The sequence below is a fragment of the Crotalus tigris genome, unplaced genomic scaffold, assembly GCF_016545835.1.
Source record: "Crotalus tigris isolate CLP2741 ecotype Arizona unplaced genomic scaffold, ASM1654583v1 scf7180000017725.2566008, whole genome shotgun sequence".
NCBI classification, from domain to species: Eukaryota; Metazoa; Chordata; class Lepidosauria; order Squamata; family Viperidae; genus Crotalus; species Crotalus tigris.
The window spans coordinates 300,175-318,765 of NW_024096593.1; the positions used below are offsets into that span (position 1 = coordinate 300,175).

An 18,591-nucleotide genomic window follows, 5' to 3' on the forward strand; every position below is an offset into this window, starting at 1 on the left:
GAAGCCAGATTGAAAAGGAGCTAGGTAATCCACTTCATCCAGAAACCGTCGGAGCTGGAGCGCCACCACTCTCTCTACAACCTTCCCCAAAAAGGGGAGATTGGAGACTGGACGGAAATTATTTAAATCAGCCGGGTTCAGGGTAGGCTTCTTGAGAAGGGGCCTCACAACAGCTTCCTTCAAGGATTGCGGGAAGGACCCCTCCCTCAACGAAGCATTGATCAACACCTGGACCCAGCCTCGTGTCACCTCCTTGGCGGCCGAGACCAACCAGGAAGGACACGGGTCCAAAAAACAAGTGGAGGCGCTCATCGCTCCCACCGCTCTGTCAACATCCTCAGCGGTCACCGACTCAAATTCATCCCATAAAACTGGGCTAAGACTTGCCCCGGTCATCTCAGAAGGCCCTGCCTAATCGGAGTCTAGGTCTGTCCGAATCCGAGCGATTTTGTCTGATAGAAACTGCACAAATTCTTCTGCCCTACCCTGCAAGGGCTCCCCGGCTTCCCGAACATTAAGTAGGTCACCCTAAACAGGGCAGCGGGGCGAGATTCTGCAGACACAATAAGTGCGGAAAAATGCGAACATTTTGCCGCCCGTATCACCACTAAGTAAGTCCTGATATAGGCTCTTAAAAGTGTCCGGTCGGGTTTGGAGTTACTAGCCCTCCAGCGTCGCTCTAGACGTCTCTTCTGACGCTTCATCTCCCGTAGCTTCTCAGTAAACCAAGGTGCCCTCTGGGATCCACAATCACGGAGAGGTCGCAAAGGCACAATCCGGTCTAATGCCCCTGATGCCACCTTATTCCAAGCAGCAACCAAAGACTCAGCCGGTTCGTGGAGGAGGGAATCAGGAAAACCCCCAAGCGCTATTCGGAACCCCTCCGGGTCCATTAAACGCCTGGGGCGGAACCACCTAATCGGTTCTGCCTCCCTGCGGTGGGGGAGTAGGACCGAGAAATCTAACCTCTAATTGCTATGAATGACTCACTACTTATAAAACTATCTAGAAGTGAGTTCTGGTACAAGTTTCTTTGAATTCAATGCTGCATTGTTTTAACCAAATAAGTTAGTTCATGGTTCTCCAACAAAGTATGTGAATTACAATTATCAGAGACAATTGGAATAACAGAAATCATGTTTCAACTTAGGCCACCAAATTGAAAACACTATTAGTGTGACATTTCCATGACAAGCTTGAACGTCTTAAGACTAACAGAATTAAACATTCTCTTCTTACATATTGTAAGAACTCTGCTTTAAGTGCCCTTATGCTCTGGTCATTTTCCATTTCAAAATAGATTTTCATAAGCTTCTAATCTGCTTCCATGCTTTGTGAACTGTATTTAACTTATTGCATCACAAGCTAGGCAGATTCTTATGGTTCTATTGAAACAACGACAGAAACAGAGGGCTATTGATGGCTTCCAGACTGGGAGAGTGTTTATAATTTTCAGCTATTGCTAAATCAGCTATACTCAGAAAGAACCAAATATCTGCAAACAAATCATTCAGATAATTAAGAAAACCAAAGATTTTAAATGGTTAAGATCTAATTCTACATTTTGAATTTATTTTTAATGCACACAAAATAGCTTTTAGAAGTATTATGTTATACATGTTTGATCAATATATTTCCTTTGAATTTTACTGCCTTGCATTTTAATTGCCATCTGGTAAATATTCAAAACTGAAAGGTTGGCATTTTGTGGACTCAGAAAAGATGATAGCTTGTGAATTTGAGTATTTTTAAGCAGAAGAAATACATATTATGGAATAATGGTTCTAAGGCTGAGATTAAATATGAAAAATTCTATGCTCTCTACTACAGGGGTCTGCAACCTTGACAACTTTAAGACTTGTGGACTTCACTCCCAGAATTGCTCAGCCAGCATGTCAAGGTTGCAGACTCCTGCTCTACTACATTGGATTGAATATGCATACTGGTTGAAAATTCTCCAAGCAAAATCAAATATTATGATTTAGTATTTATAGTTATGTGTCTTCGCAAACCCAACCTAACTTATAAAAAATGGTAAATCATGGTTTGTAGGGCAAGTACACAGAGCTAGTGGTTAAAGACACCAGGCTAGAAACTCATGGAGACCATGAGTTTTATTCCTGCCTTTGTCACAAAACATCCAGTTGAATGACTATCTGCCACTCTGTCTCTTTCGACCCTACCGATAGGAAGAAGGCACTGACAAAACACCTCCCAAAAAATGTTTCCAAGAAAACAATAGGGACTTGCAATCACTAGAAACAGAAAGGAAAACAGGCAATCTACAGAAAACAAGATCAGCCCGAAGGCTAGAACGAAACAAAACAAATGGAAAAGTGCAAATCAAAATTTAGTGTAATTATCTTACCTGGGGTAATAATTACATAATCAAATTAAACTCAAAGTGAGTTTAATCTACTCACCTCATCATCTGAACTGTTGTAACTTCCAGAAATCTCTCTTTCAGAATAAATTTTGGAAGTAGTTTTCTGGAGGAAATCAGAAATCCTCTGCACTAGGAAGTCTCTGTCTTTCAAGTTGGCAAAGAGGAACGTCATTCGGTTTTTAGTGCTGATAGATAATGGACTAGGTAAGACACTTGAGCTATCTGCCTTTTCAACAATTGTCACCTAATAGGACACACGGAAATAGAAGGACCAAAATAAAGAAAGTCTAAATGAAAGGAAACACTGGAAGAGGCAGTTGGTCACACATCAACATAATTGCAGTTTTTAAATACTGAAAAAACTATCAAGTTCTTATGAGTGATCCAGGATTATAGAAGCTATAATTCTAAAAACTCAGATGGCATTATAAATTTTTAGCATACTTGTTTTACTATTGCATAAGGGAAGATTAAATAATCCAAATATGTAATATTTCATCATCTCCCTGTCAGATTTACTAGAGGCAGTTATGACTCTACAGTAATAATTCTCGATATGATTTTTTTCATAGTTTATAATGTTCTTTGTTTAGGTGTCAGATGGTATGCCAGTCATGGCCTTTTCTATTCTACTCTTTCTATTTTATATTCTTTAGTTTTCAGATGTACTTTAAATGTATAAATAATAGTTAATTCCCGATAAATGTGAATTATTGATAAAACAGTATGTCTAAAATATAGAGATCTTCTGTTATAAAATCTGTAAATGATTCCATAAACATGAATTCAGTATTCAAATTCTTCTTGAAAAAGAGACATAGCTATTTCAAGAAATATGACACACTTGTTGGTCCAAGTTAGACCTTGCCAATGGCAAATTATAATTTCTTGATCAAAGAGAAAATTTGTGACAATTGGGTGATGCCACGGGTGGTGCAATAAATGGGGTAACAATGCATGAATTGCTGACTGAACAGTGAGCAGCTGTGTGTATAAGTAGTCCTCAACCTATAACCATAATGGACCCTGCCCATTATGCTTACAAGCGGTGACAACCGTTAAGTGAGGCAGTCTTGCTTAATGTCATACACACACTCTGGTCTCTGATGGCACCGTTAAACAAACATGTGAGATATTAATTGAGCATGGGGTACCTCATGGATGGGGTAGGCTCCGAGAGATCCGCCATAAGAGAGGCAGACAAGCAGCAAAAAGTTTTGCAAAGCCAAAAACACACCAACAGGGGAGAAGAAATCAGCTAGATTAGGGCCTAGCACCATACTCTAGTGCCAGAGAGGCTTCCAAACAAGCCTTCAGGCATCGCTGATGAAGCCATACTTGTGGGCTGGGCCTCTGCCCTGATCAGATATCTTGGATGTTCATAGTAATCCCAATATAATAAAACCAGCATGTTTATACTGACCTCCCAAAGTGGGATGATGAGACTGCATAGATTTTCTTCTTTGCTAGTGAAACAAATGTAATTTGTAGACACAAACATCTGACCTAAAATGTGCATTTTATTAAATGGGGTCCACAGAGTACAATCGGTATGTCCATCTAGTTTTTCATCCTTTGGAAGCCGAAACAAAGCACGGTACCTTTCACTTTTTGCCCTGGCATCAAGATCCCTGAAAAACAGTATTTCAGATTTCAATGGCAAACATTCCAATTACATGCACACGTCTCATGTAGTTCTTGCTTTTGCATTAAAAATAAGCAACAAAGTATATTCTTTATAGAATTATTTTTACAGCAGTTTTTATATATAAATGGCAACATTTATATTAATAGGGCTTAAAACAAATTTATAAAATTGCTTTAACATGTTTTTCAGACTTTTTGTAGTAGTGTTAGTGGCAATAGCAGTATACTTTTTTTTACACCTTACTGCATGGGTGTCAAACTTGCTGCGTCACATGACGTGTCGCAACATATCGTGACTTTTTCACATTGCTGGAACTGGGGTAGGCGCGGCCTCTGTATGATGCAACCGGTCCGTGGGCCGGCAGTTTGACACCTTTGCCTTACTGTGTCTAAAATCTGTGAATTAAAAACAGTCCCATTAAAAGGCTAGAAGTGCAACCAGAAACAAGAAGGAACTGAGATCATGATGTAGACAGTAGAATGGTATCTGCTTTGTTACATTACTTGATGTAATATTTCTACAGTACATGGAGTTTTATGGAGTAGTTTAAAGGAACAAGCCTACAATGGCAATCACATGACCATGGAACACTGCAATGCAAGAGATTCCCCTAATGATGACAACTGGAAATGCTGCAACTGTTGCTGTAAATCAGCACAGTTACATGACATCATGCTTTATGACTGCCTCAACAATGGAGTTGCCCCTTTCAATTACCAATGTTAAGCAACAACTATGTTGTGTTAAACATGTAATTGTATGCTTATACCCATTTAAAGTTGGTTAGAACAGAAAGTTACGAGCTGAGAGAAAAGTGATCTCATACTTTTGAAACATAGTATTATCTGAAGGAGGCACTGCTCAGAATGGAATAGTAGGCAATGTAAATCATTCTTGTGAACCTTGAGGTTGAAAAAAATGAAAACTGCTTTTGCTGTGTTTTATTGGCAGTTTGAATAAAAAGGGAGGAAATAGAATGCTGTTGTCTGCTGGTTCTTTCAATCAAATCCTTCAATTTCATAGATGTTCCCCCATGAAACACTCCCTCCAACCACACACGCACATGTAAAATAAGAGAAACCCGTGTAAAAAAAATCTATCAGGGCTGAAGCATAATGCTAAGTCAGCATGCAACTTGCTTGGTTCGGGCTGCAAAATAGCAACTGATTCCAAATCCTACCGTTTTAGGGCAGATACTTTTTTAGGAGACTTCTTTTTAAGTCTGGGGAGTGATTTGTCTTGCTCAAAGCCTTCATTGTCCAAAAGTTGCCTCATAGCTATGTTAGCAAGTTGTTCCATTAGTTTAAATGTTTCACTGATGTTGAGAAATACAGAAAAGAAATGCTGACTGGATCTTGTGCTAACTTTGATCACATCAGGTAACAGCAGAGTTGCATTCTTCTCAAGCTGGGTGATATCTACCCATCGGATGACAAGTTTAGCTATTAAAGAAAAATATAGCTTCAGAAGAAACAACAACATTCAATAGTTTCAAATTCAAAAAATCAGATGATAAAATCTAAAAAATTTATAATAATTATAAACCACTCACATTTATAAAACTAAATACTGATTTATGGTGCAGTCCTTTGAAAGTTTGCTCAAATGTTAGTCTCAGTGCCTTCAACTGGTTGAGTCTCTAGTACTAGGCAGTTATCAGCTGAAAGGATTTGGCTGCTATTTGTAGGATCTTCTGATATATTTATATATTTACTATACTATCTGACTGGCAAGTGTAAACAGATTGTTTTACAGATAAAAACCTATCCCTACACACATCTGAAAGAGAATTAAATCATTTTCTAACTGTACAATAAAGCTTAACAAAAAAGCAAGCAAGATACAAACATTAAATTACTTAAGTACTTATTAGTCTGTGTATCATAAATTTTAAGTAAGGATACACCATTCCAAAACTAGCTAAGTCAATCCATGTACTAAAAATACAGGTACTTATCATGGCAACAGAATATCAGTGACCAATACTAGTCAAACAAGTTACAATTATTCATTCCACAATTCAAAGCTATAAACCTCTTAGAAAATGTTAATATGAGTAAAAAAGGGTTCATCCATGCATGTCCATGAATTTTCAGCAGTTATTTGGATCAAAACCTAAAATTCTTTGGAAATAATGTTGTCAGCTAAGGATGAATTAACTCTTTTGCTTCAACATTTTATATATACTGTATGCTGCTTCTTCTACATGACATACTGTATATGGTAATATTAAGATTTGAAGAATATATTCAGTGAAATAGTACTGTGTAGTTTCTTCAATTTATTAGACCACCTTTCCTTTTGCTCATTATTGTAATACTTATTTTCTCACCTCTAATTCCTGCACATGAGAATAAGAAGAACATTAAGTCATACATGCTGTACATTTGTAATAAATGAACCTGTTAATAATTCAGTAAGAAGCCATTCATTCCTACCTTCTCGTCCCATGAGAAAAGAATAGAAACACAGATGGTTAATGCTGAGATACATCCAACCCTGACGTGGGACTTTCCCTTTCCAATAACTACAGGAATAGTAATTCACAAGTTTCTCCTCCTCTGGCATCCCAAACAATTTATGAAACTTCACTGTTGCTTCCTTAAATTTGGCCGTGTCATCATCTTCCCGAATACCGTTGATTTTGTTGTATTCTGCGATGATACCCTAAAGTAGATCATATAGGACCATTTGGAATTCTCAGAGCAACTATGCCCTTTGCGTTTCACTTCTAGTGTTTAAATTATGATCCCTACATTTTACACATATTGCTCTATTAATTTAGAAATAAGAGATTTAAGACAAATCTTAAATAATTATAATTTTCCCCTTTAATACACTTTCCAAATATAAGCAACCCATTCATATGGAAAACCACTGCACAATTTCATATTATGTTTCAGGAAACAAATGTTTAATAAACAAACAATTGCCACAGCTTCACGAGATCGCCTATGAAAATACAGTAGCTTGATCTCATAAGATTTAACAAGGTTGCAAGATACTTGCTACAGTCACTATTAAAAAGATTCTGGAGGTAAGCTAACCCTATCCATGGCATGTGAGTGCCATCCAGCTCAAGAGCCTCCCATTATTAATCCTTCACATAATAATCTTTTGGTTGAGAAAGTACAAATCCAGATGTCACTCATAACTTGCTAATCTCTGCTAAACCAGTAGTAGAATAGAATAGAACTGGAAGGGATCTTGGAGGTCTTCTAGTCCAGCCCCCTGCTCAAGCAGGAGAACCTATACCACCTCAGATAAGTGACTGTCTAGCCTCTTCTTAAAAATCTCCAGTGATTGAGTGCCCACGATTTCTGGAGGCAAGCTGTTCCACTGGTTACTTGTCCTCACTGTCAGGAAGTTTCTCCTTAATTCTAGGTTGCTTCTGTCTTTGATCAGTTTCCAGCCATTGTTTCTTGTCCTGCCCTCTGGTGCTTTGGTGAATAACGTGACCTCCTCTTCTTTGTGGCAGCCCCTCAAATACTGGAATACTGCTATCATATCTCCCCTATTTCTTCTTTTCTTTAGACTAGCCAAACCTAAGTCCTGCAGCCGTTCTTCGTATGTTTTAGTCTCCAGGCGTTTGATCATCTTAGTTATTCTTCTTTGATTTTTTTCCAAACTCTCAACATCTTTTTTGTGATATGGTGACCAAAATTGTCTGCAGTATTACAGGTGTAGTCTTACTAGGGTTTTATAAAGTGGTACTAATACCTCACATGATCTTGATTCTATGCCTCTGTTTATACAACCCAGGATTGTATTGGCTTTTTTTGACTGGATTAATTCTCCTACATAACAGCTGCCAAATTGCATGGCAAATCTGCTTTTGAAAAACGATAGTCAAATTATATAAGGTATGTGTGGATGAGCAAAAGAGACAGTATTACTCCAACATTTTAGAAATTGTGTTGCAACTGGCAGGATTGTCATGGGTTTAAAATACCAGTTTGAACCTCTTCCTATGAATACCATTTAATACTGGCATTGCTGATTACTCCGGTTGTGCAAACAATATTACACTGTTATTGGAATCATCTTTTTAAAAATGCACACGGACAAGAAGATCAGATATAAAATACAATCACATACTAGCTTTTCCTAGTCACATATATATTGAACAGATCAAAAAATACAATACCTGTATTTTTCCTCTGACAAAAGTGTTTATATCATTCTCATTTTCAAAGATAGAAAGAGTTTGTAGTAAATTCTGTTCAAGCCATTCCCAATGCTCAGTTATTTCTTTTCTTGAGCAACCTAAGGTAGGAACAGAAGGTACTTGTTAAATTATTTCATTGTGAAGAACACATGCACAAAAAGATTTAGTACAAGTATTATTAGTGACTATCTAGCAGTTGTGAAGGATGCCTTCTGATATAGCTCTTGCTTGGAAAGGTCATCTTTCTTCTCATTTCATTAAGGATTCACTTCTCATTTTAAACAAGCCAGATTTTGATACTAAAAAAAACAAGCATCCATGCCTTGGTTGATAATTTCATAGCAATTCAGAATACAAACTTTGTTTTGCTAATTGAAATTTTAACCAAGCCACAATTTTTTAAGTGTGGTCATCCTGAAGAACTGAGAATTATTTGATACTGGAAATTAAAGCTTGGGATATTCTTGCTGTGGGTTGACCTTTTTATAGTATTAGCTTGCAATTGCTTCTCTGATCTGTAGAATACAGGACTTGTTTGTTACAGTTCTTTGGCAGCATCGTTTCTCCACCTTGTCCCAGAGTTCATGTTCTTTCAAACTCAGTCATGAGAAATAACTGGCAAACACTTAACGTAATATTTTCATAATATAAACAAAAAGAAGTGAATAAGAGAGTATCTTATAGTCTCCTATTCTTTTTCTGACCTAATGGGATAGGAAATGGAGTCAGACATGGGGATTTAGAAAGGTCTAGTTTTATCCCTTACAAATTATTAAGTAATATTCTTACCAAACCTCATGTAATATCAAAAACATATTATTCTCATTAGGATTTAAAAGTTTGTTTTAACTTTCTCGGAGGTATTCTTTAGATAGACTGTGTACACAAACTGACTGGTGGAAGGCAGGGCAACAGTATGATGGATTACAAGGCAGCCTGTAGATAAGAGATTTTAGTTTGTCCAGAACAACATGAGCATATCAGCAACACAATTGGGCTTTAACTGGATTTGTGATATACAAGCCAACAGGAACTAACACTGACTGATATCCTCCTTAATGTTTGCAAGGAATGCAATATGTGACATGGCTCAGGCAAATACCTCCATAATTCACTGAACAAGGATGAAAAGCAATATCAAAAACAGACTTGCAAGATTCTATTATTATTGGCAATCTTAATAAAATCAGTTTTAGCTTTTTATCATCAGCTTCTATCAACCATAGTGATGACTAATGCATATGAAAATTGTGACTTGGAATATAAATGATAAAGAGTATGAATTTACAGACTTCCGGTTTGCCATTGTGGCTGCTGCAGCCGCTGGAAGGCGAGCTCCGTCTTCCGCGTTCAATTTCGAATCAGTGGGGGACCCTGGAAAGGGTCAAGAGTCACTCCTACCGAAACCCCTGCTTGATCACAGGATAGAAATATGGCTCGTCACTAGGCTGCAGATAGCCAAAGTCAAACTTACCACCAGGCACTTCTAAAGCAGCACTGATGAGACTGGGTGAGATCTGAACCTCTTTTCAATCCTAAGTATTTTCTTCTCCTGTAAAAACTGCCCAAAGTATCTTCCTCCCTGTGAGAAGAGAGGGATTTATATGCTTCTAAAATTTGGGGACCAAAAGATTTCTTATCTTTACTGAAGACTTTGGTTTTTATTTACAAAAAAAATAAAATAAAATTGGAAAAAGGATTATAAAAATTTTGGACTTAAAAAGCCTTAAATGGCATTGGTGACATCTTGTGGCCAAGTTTGATATTACAACTTGTTATTATCGGAGACTTGGCTTGAAACCAGACTACAAATAACCTTGATATTTCAACCTTGACAAATATCAGCTGTGAGAAGCTAAGCTGTGTTTTATACTCAGATAAAATTATTTTCATTCTCAGACTTTAAAGCCCTCAATTTAACACACCATTAAGAGAATATGGATGAAGACCAGGAACAGATTCTTTTTATGTTGAAAGCAATAAGTGAAACCATTCTTTCAGCTTGTGATGAAATAAGATGCTACAGAAAAGAACAAGATGTCAGCCTAGATATATGAACCCAATTTTTGACTACAATTAAAGAATCAACCACGCGGAAGATAACAGAAGAAATGGAACAATTAAATACTGTGATAGAGGATTCAATTGACCCACAAATACAGTCAATTGAAAATCTAGAAAAGGGACTGACAACACTAAAAATGGAAAAGACTTTCTATATAAACCAAAAGAAACTTGAGCAAGAAGAATAGACCGAAGAGAAGACAAACATATCAGGACAACTATGGGGATGTGGAATATTAGGGAGACGATTGGCTAGCCCTTCCAAAAAAAAATGGCGACTGGACGGTCTCTTTTATTTCAAATAATATATATAACAACAGAGGGAGATCTATTTGATGACTTAAAAGCACTGACATGGAAGACGAGCTGGCAAAGGAAGAAAGACAGAATAAGGCTGAAGAAAATTGGGGTTTTGATTGATTAGAGAAGATTTTATATAATTTTATAATTAAAATAGAATATACTCAAATAGACAAGATATATATTTTGAATACTAGATTTTGTTATGAATTGAGATAAAGAAAATTTTGGTCACTTAAAACTTGGAAGTATAAATATTAAAAGTTAATTGGGGAAAACAAATAAATAAGATGTTGATTGTCTATAAAGATTGAATGTAAAAGTAATTAAGGTATGTATAAGCTAAAATGTATTGATAAATGTAATAAACATGTTTTTACTTAGTTGATATAATAAGAACTGTATTGGCTTAAATATGAGACAGTAGATATTAAGGGAAAAAGAGAGGAAATATTTGATGTTGAAATAGGGGAAATTTTGGTCACTAAATTTAAGACATTTGGAAATTAGTTGAAAATAAGAATGTTATACTGTATTACTAATTAGATGATGTAAGATGGTGGGAAATAGAATATACTTAAATAGATAAGATGTGTATCTTGAATGTTAAACTTTGTTATGACTTGTGATAAAGGAAATTTGGTTACCTAAAACTTGGAAATTGTAAATATCAAATGTTAAATTTAAATATTGATGGGAAACTAAAAATTGGGAAAAACTAACAACAGGGCATTGATTGTCTATAAAGACTGTTAAAGCAATGAGGATATATATAAGCTAAAAAATTATTGATAAATGTAACAATGCTATTTTTTACTTAATTGATATAATAAGAACTGTATTAGTTCAAATATGAGACAGTAGATATTAAGGGAAAAAGAGGAAATATTTGAAGTAGTAGCTTGAGATCTGTACTAAAGATTTTTGTATGTTATTGAATTATCGATTTACTCAGCTATCATGTTGCTTTTTAAATACTTAAATGTAAAATTAGAAATCAATAAAATATTACAAAAAAAGGAGTATGAATTTACAAATGAGATTAATAATTGAAAAATGGGTACGTTGTGTGTAACTGAAACTAGTATTAAGGGAAACGATGCTGCAGGTATGATTGAAGGTAATCAGCTCAGTAGATGTTGTAAGGATCTGAAGGATTCATTTTTATCATTCCTACATTTTAGCATCTACATGAAATACCTGGAGATGCCATCCAGTATCATCAACTTGTGGATGATAGCCAGCTGTATAATATGCACCCTAGGCAGGAATGGAGATGGATAGAACTTGTGAGTCATGTCTGAAGGCGGTAGAGGCCTGCATGGGACTGAAGTTGAATCATAAGAAGACACAGATGCTGTTTCTCCAGAAACAACTGGCTCTCTGTTTCCATTTACATCCTAAATGGAATAGCTTTTTCACTAAAGAAGGAGGTTTGTCACTTTTGAGTCCTCATGACTTAACTAATTGCTGAATGCAGAGAGTTTCGGTCTTCCTAGATCACTGAGGAATATATAAATATGATAAAGTTTATTTTATGTTTATGGATGAAAGAAAGAATACAACAAGGTGAATATGCTAGATAAAGGAGGTTTTGCAAAAATATAAAACGGTTGGTTTTATATTGGTTGGTTAGTAAAATAGACAAGAACTCTAATGATGGAAGGAAAGCATACATATGCAGCAATGGAATGCTCACTGCATGGTTCAGCAATGAACATGATGTAAGCAAAGGTGTGTGATATCCCCATCTATACTTCAAGTATTTATTTATAAATGTAAAAGGCTTTCTTGTGATGATGGCAGTGATATGCTAATTGGAGAAAGATGTCAATGCTGCAAATACTGTATATTCTTGCTTTGACAATATGCAGAACTGTCTGGTATTTTTGGGGTTAATACAGAGCAGAAGAGGGTGGGGGTAAAGCCCGGGAAAGAAAGAGGAAGGAAACCTTTGACCTTCACACTAATTGGATAATGTGATATGTGACCGCTAATTTAGGGAGGGAACATGCTGATAATTTAACTGTTCAGAGAAAGAGAACTTAGATCTTAGCATAGACTTCGTTATGCCTGCACTGACATTTTGAATCAATAAAAGACTTTTACAAAAATCAATGCATGGAAGTTCTTTGAAGTGTTTCATTAGCCGGAACCATAACAAAAGTATTGTTTATAAGGACAGAAAGATATATAGAGAGATAGAGACTGATGGTGGCATAAACTATAGATTCTGCTCACCATATTATAAAAAAGATGTCAACACTCTGGAAAGAATACAGAGAAGAGCAACAAAGATGATTAGAGGGCTGGAGACTAAAACATATGAAGAACAGTTGCAGGAATTGGATATGTCTAGTCTAGTGAAAAGAAGTACTGGGGTGACATGATAGCAGTGTTCCAATATTTGAGGGGCTGCCACAAAGAAGAGGGGGTGTGTGTCAAGCTATTTTCCAAAGCAAGAGAATGCAGGACAAGAAACAATGGAAGGAAACTAATCAAGGAGCGATCCAAACTAAAATTAGGGAGAAATTTCCTGACGGAACAATTAACCAGTGGAATGGCTTGTCTTCAGAAGTTGTGGGTACTCAATCACTTGAGGCATTTAAGAAGAGAATAGACAGCCACTTTTCTGGAATGTTATAGGGCAAGGGTTGGCAACCTTAAATACTCAAAGAGCCACTTGGGCCTGTTTCTCACAGAAAAGAAACATTGGGAGCCACAAAAGCCTTTTGACATCTAAAATGAAGATAACACTGCATATATCCTTTTTTTATCTTTATGCTATGTATAAAAAAACTATAATGTGTTGCATTTATGAAATCAATGAACTGCTACAAAGAAAACAAATTTTCTCCTTCATCCCAACAGGTGAAAACAATTTTAATAGCTTATCTACCATCTTTAAATACAGCATAATTATTCCCATACCTCATCTCTTAATTTAAAAAAAATCAAAATATTTCATTAAACATTCTTTACTAAAAGTCCAGTAAGGACAACATATATTCATATTCTCTCTCTCTCTCTCTCTCTCCCTCCCTCCCTCCATCCCTCCCTCCCTCTTTCTCTCTCTTTCTTCTCTCTCTCCCTCTCTCTCCCTCTCTTTCCCTCTTTCTCTCCCTCTTTCTCTCTCTCTTTCCTTTCCCTTTCCTCTTTCTCTCCCTCTCCCTTTCTTTCTTTCGTTTTTTCTCTCTCCCCTCTCTCTTTCTCTCTTTTTCTCCCTCTCTCTTTCCTGTCCCTCTCTCTCTTTCTCTCTCTCCTCTCCCTCTCTCTGTCTCTCTCCCTCTCTCCTCTCTCTTTCCTCTCCCCCCCACTCTTCCTCTCTCTGATCTTCTGCTCACCTGGCCAGCTGGCCTCACACTGTTCTCCAACAAGCTGACACAGATTCTTATTGGGCTGGCTCTCTCCTGCCCTTGGTCTGCCAGTCCTCTTCCCCCACTAAGTAAGTAAAAGTGTGTGTATGTGTGTGTGTGTGTGTGAGAGAGAGAGAGAGAGAGGGGGGGGGGGAGAGAGAAGGGAAGCACAAGTGCCTCTCTCTGTCTCTGCAAATGGCAGAGGAGGACTGGGAGCCGCAGTAGAAGGCTGAAAGAGCCACATGTGGCTCCAGAGCCACAGGTTGCCGACCTGTGGTATAGGATCTCTGGTTTGAGCAGGGGGTTGAACTAGAAGACCACTAAGATCCCTTCCAACTCTGTTATTCTATTCTATTTTTCTTATTTCATGGCTTCCATTTTTTGGCTTACTATTGTTTACTCCTTTTCTCTATTCTTCCTAATGATGCTTACTCAGAAAGAGAATAGTGTGATGAGTTTGTCTTTTCATGGTTGAATTGTGCTCACAATCAATAACAGTATTTTCAAATGAATATGAATGCTACAATACATATTCTATAAATCATTGAAACTCCTGTTTGAATTCTGTCAGAAAGGCACTGGTGAGTTCAATATGGAAATAAGCTGTTTCCTAACCTCCTACAGAGCTTACAGAATGATATTGTTTCTGAAGAACTGCAAGCAATAGCTTATATCTGATCCTGGTCTGCTGATGAGGAATGACATCATTCTGTCTCCCTTCCAGGGAGGCCTTGCATTTCTTGGACCATGCATCACTCTGAAAAGCCCGCATAATTGAACCAGGGCAGCAGAACCTCTTATCTGCTAAGTGCATTGGACTATGCTTGAAATTAATGTACGAAAATATATTGTTAAATGCTGGTGGTTGTTCTGAAATCTGAGTTAGTCTTTCTCTAATTTCTATATATTTGCACACTCAAAGATTCAAAATAATTCTACCTTCAGACCTGCATTTTTTTAAAATGAGAAATACCTATAGTTTAGTAAGTCATAAATTTCTTGCCACAACATAAATTATCTGAGGAATATATATATAAACTGAAATCTGGGTAAAGGACAGAACCACTGAATGCCCCGTCTGCATGCAATAAACTTCTCCCAAATTGTACTTAAACATGGAATCTTCTACTTATAACCTATAGCATATCAGCAATACCTAGGTAGGTGTGAATAGATTCACAGTAGTAATTAAACATTAAAACAAGAACTTACCAAAATCCTGAGTGGAAGCACTCAAAAATTCCATATCCAGTCCATTGAAATGAATCTGACATTTTAGAATTTCAGCTTCCAATACAGAAAACTAAGATTTACAGACAATGCTTCCCAAACCCATTCCCCATCTCCATTCAATGCTCAGTATGCTTCTTATCATATTCAATGTACAGTCCACCTTTATTCAGTTCTAGCTTGGCACTTTTCACAGAAGTCTCCCTTCATTTAGCCCCACAATAACACTTATTGAATTTCCACAGATGAAAATACAGCTGAACTTCAGTCTTTCTAATCCTAGTCTAGTACCTCACAACTATGTCCACTATTTGCTGTCCAAGAACAAGGCAAGCCAATCATAAAGGACTTCTCATTCAGCAAAATAAGCATGAGAACTCCTGCTGATGTGGTGTACCATATTTTATAAAGAATAAATATATATTTTCATTCAAGGAGTTTCAACTCTACAGAAAAAAAGGCCAGAATCCAGAATTATTAGGGCTCCACAGAGAACCCAGAGAAACACTTCAACTATAGCAGCACCTCAAACAGAAATGTAAGTCAGCATTTAATCTTAGCAACTACTTGCAGAACTTGGTGGAAAACTGATTTTTTAAAAAAAAGTAAACAGAAAGTGAAACATAATTTACATTTACTGTGAGAGTTGCCTAACTCTTATGGAAACCAAAGCATAAACATCTAGAAGGAACCACATAACAGGATAACATAGTTTGAAGGGAACTTGGAGGTTCAACTTATAGCTCAATCAGGAAAACCTATACCATTTCAGACAAATGATTGTCCAATCTCTTCTTTAAAATTTCCAGTGTTGGAGCACCTACAACTTGTGGAGGCAAGCCATTCCACTGATTAATTGTTGTCACTGTGAGAAAATTTCTCCTTAGTTCTAAGTTGGTTCTCTCCTTGATTAGTTTCCATCGTTTGCTTCTTGTCCTGCCTTCAGTTGTTTTGGAGAATGGATTTCCTCCCTTTTCTTTGTGGTAGCCCCTTAGATATTGGAGCACTGCTATCATGTCCCCTCTAATCCTTCTTAAACTAGATATAGCCAATTCCTACAACTATTCTTAAATATTTTACCCTCCAGTTCCCTAATCATCTTTGTTGCTCTTCTCTGCACTCTTACTAGAGTCTCAACATCTTTTTTAGATCATGGCAACCAAAACTGGATGGAATAGTACCAAGGCATTATAGAGTGGTACTAACACTTCACGTGCTCTTGAGTCTGTCCCTTTGTTAATGTAGCCTAGGGCTGTGCTGGCTTTTTTGGTAGCTGAAGCACACTGCTGGCTCATAGTTAAGTGATTGTCCATTAAGACTCCAAGATCCCTCTCACAGTTACTATTATTGAGCCAGATACCACCTATGGTACCTGTGGATTTGGTTTTTCTTGGTAAATGTAGAACCTTACTTTTCTCTCCATGGAATTTCATTTTCTTAGTGTTCAGTAAGTATCCAGTATACAGGAAAACTGATACATTGTAAATGTGTAAGTTATGTCAAATACTAGTCTTTGGGTCAAAAAAGCAATACCTTGAAAACAGTTCACATACTTACCACAAGCAATAGTCCAGTATATCATAGAATCTGGTGCTTGATACAGAATGCGATATGGTGCTACCCTTGCACTTGAATCTAACATAACATCAAGAGTTCCTACCAGAAGTCCTGAGGAAAAAAAGAACAATGCAAATATTACCTATTGTATAGTAAAAGTGTGTGCCACATTAAAGCATACACTAGCTGTGGAATGAATTAAATAGCAGATACAAAGGTATATTTAAAATGTGAATACTGGAGCACAGTGATTACATTATTGGCCTTGGAAGTTATAAAATTAAGCCAATAATTTGAGCAACCTGGAGAAAAAAGGACATAATGTAGGCTGGACCTTGTTTTATTGAAAAAGCTGGACAACTTAACAAACAAATCTAACGAAGTCCATATGATAATGGGCACACCTGCCATACACTTCTGATGTTTTCAAATGGAAGGCAAGTGAAAATCTTCATCTATTCATCCTGTGACGCTTCAGATACACAGCGCATTTCTGCCTGAGAATTTCATACTAATTCAGAATCAGTCTAGATCTGTCTGATTTCTTAACATTGGTTATTTTGCTACTGGCAGAGACTTCAGTCTTGCCCTGTCTTTTGGCACCCATTTTACACAATCATTTCAATGCATGGGAACATTAGTAACTTGAAGGCTTAGCGGTACTTCTTATCAGCAAAGAAGATCACAGGTTATCTTCAAGCTGCTTTTCAAAGATTGGCTATTAGAATAAGTGAGTTAAAATAAACAGTAGTGGGCCAGAAGAATAACTTATGGAATAGCTCTGTATATTTTCTACACTATTATACTGAATATAATTTTTTCTTATATAATTTTATTAACTTTCAAAAACATGAATAAAAAATAAATGAGCAAGACAAAAAGAAAATAGAAAAAAGAATCAGACAAAAAGCAAGATAAAAGTACAAAAAAATGAAGGAAAAAAGTTAAGAAAAAAGAACAAATAGCTTCAACTTTATTTGATACAGATGTAAAAAATACAAACAACTCTTATTCTAAAATTAATATACATAACTTCTATACTCCTATATAATTCTAATCATTAGATCCCAAAAACAAAATTACACTTCTCTTACTTTTTTGCAAAAAGTCCAAAAGTTGCTTCATTAACAACTCATCACTGACCCCTATCATTCTCTCCCTTTTTTAGGCTATTCAGACTATGAGCAAGATAGGAAGAGCCTTGTCCTACATCACTAGATGAAGCAGTACCAGATAGTCTTTGAGTTAAAACTATTCATTTAAGGATCAGAGTTACAACAGTCTTGCAAATAGTGATTTATGACCTGTCCTCAAAAACTACATCATTTAGCAACTGAAACCCAGTCCCAAGCCAAGGATTACATGTATAGAGATGTATGTATGTAAATGAGTTAATCATTCAGCCACAGATTTATCAGGTTTACTGCACTTTTAGGAACAATCAGAAAGCACAAGCTCTAGCCTGAACAAACGGTTGACGCTAGTATCTACTTTGATGCCTTTTCTCACTTGGTGCCACTGTTGAGAAATAGTGATTTTAATCGAGGATCATATCTATGGCAAAGAAGAACAACCATGTCCCCTCAGTGGTTTTCTGAGACCACATTTTTCCTACCAGCCATTTTGGAGGAATAGTATAACAACTAATAGTGGTGTGGGATCATTAGATGAGAGCTGAAGCTCCTGTTTAAAAATCTTTCAAGGAAATGAGTAAATATATTTCTCTTTAAATAATTTTACATAAGCTTGCTTTAAGCTTTTCTGGAAAAGTGAATGCCCTTGATATAAATTTCCCTAGATCATGGTAGATGGTAGCATACAACCTAAACTATTCTGAAATACCTAAGCACAGTTGGATTTGGAAAGATGTGGATGAGAATCT

At 36.6% G+C, this 18,591-nt stretch overlaps 1 protein-coding gene across 3 annotated transcripts in view; it reads right to left on the bottom strand.

Annotated features, from left to right (window-relative positions):
* TBC1D9 (TBC1 domain family member 9) overlaps positions 1 to 18,591 on the bottom strand; it is a 68,182-nt gene that overhangs the window by 39,032 nt on the left and 10,559 nt on the right. For all 3 annotated transcript variants that reach the window (XM_039338927.1, XM_039338926.1, XM_039338925.1), the window contains exons 2-7: positions 16,710 to 16,820; positions 8,182 to 8,300; positions 6,473 to 6,701; positions 5,215 to 5,476; positions 3,810 to 4,017; positions 2,424 to 2,630 (exon numbers count right to left, since the gene is read on the bottom strand). In XM_039338927.1, coding sequence (XP_039194861.1) covers positions 2,424 to 2,630; positions 3,810 to 4,017; positions 5,215 to 5,476; positions 6,473 to 6,701; positions 8,182 to 8,300; positions 16,710 to 16,820 — 1,136 coding nt within the window. The remainder of the gene's footprint in view (positions 1 to 2,423; positions 2,631 to 3,809; positions 4,018 to 5,214; positions 5,477 to 6,472; positions 6,702 to 8,181; positions 8,301 to 16,709; positions 16,821 to 18,591) is intronic.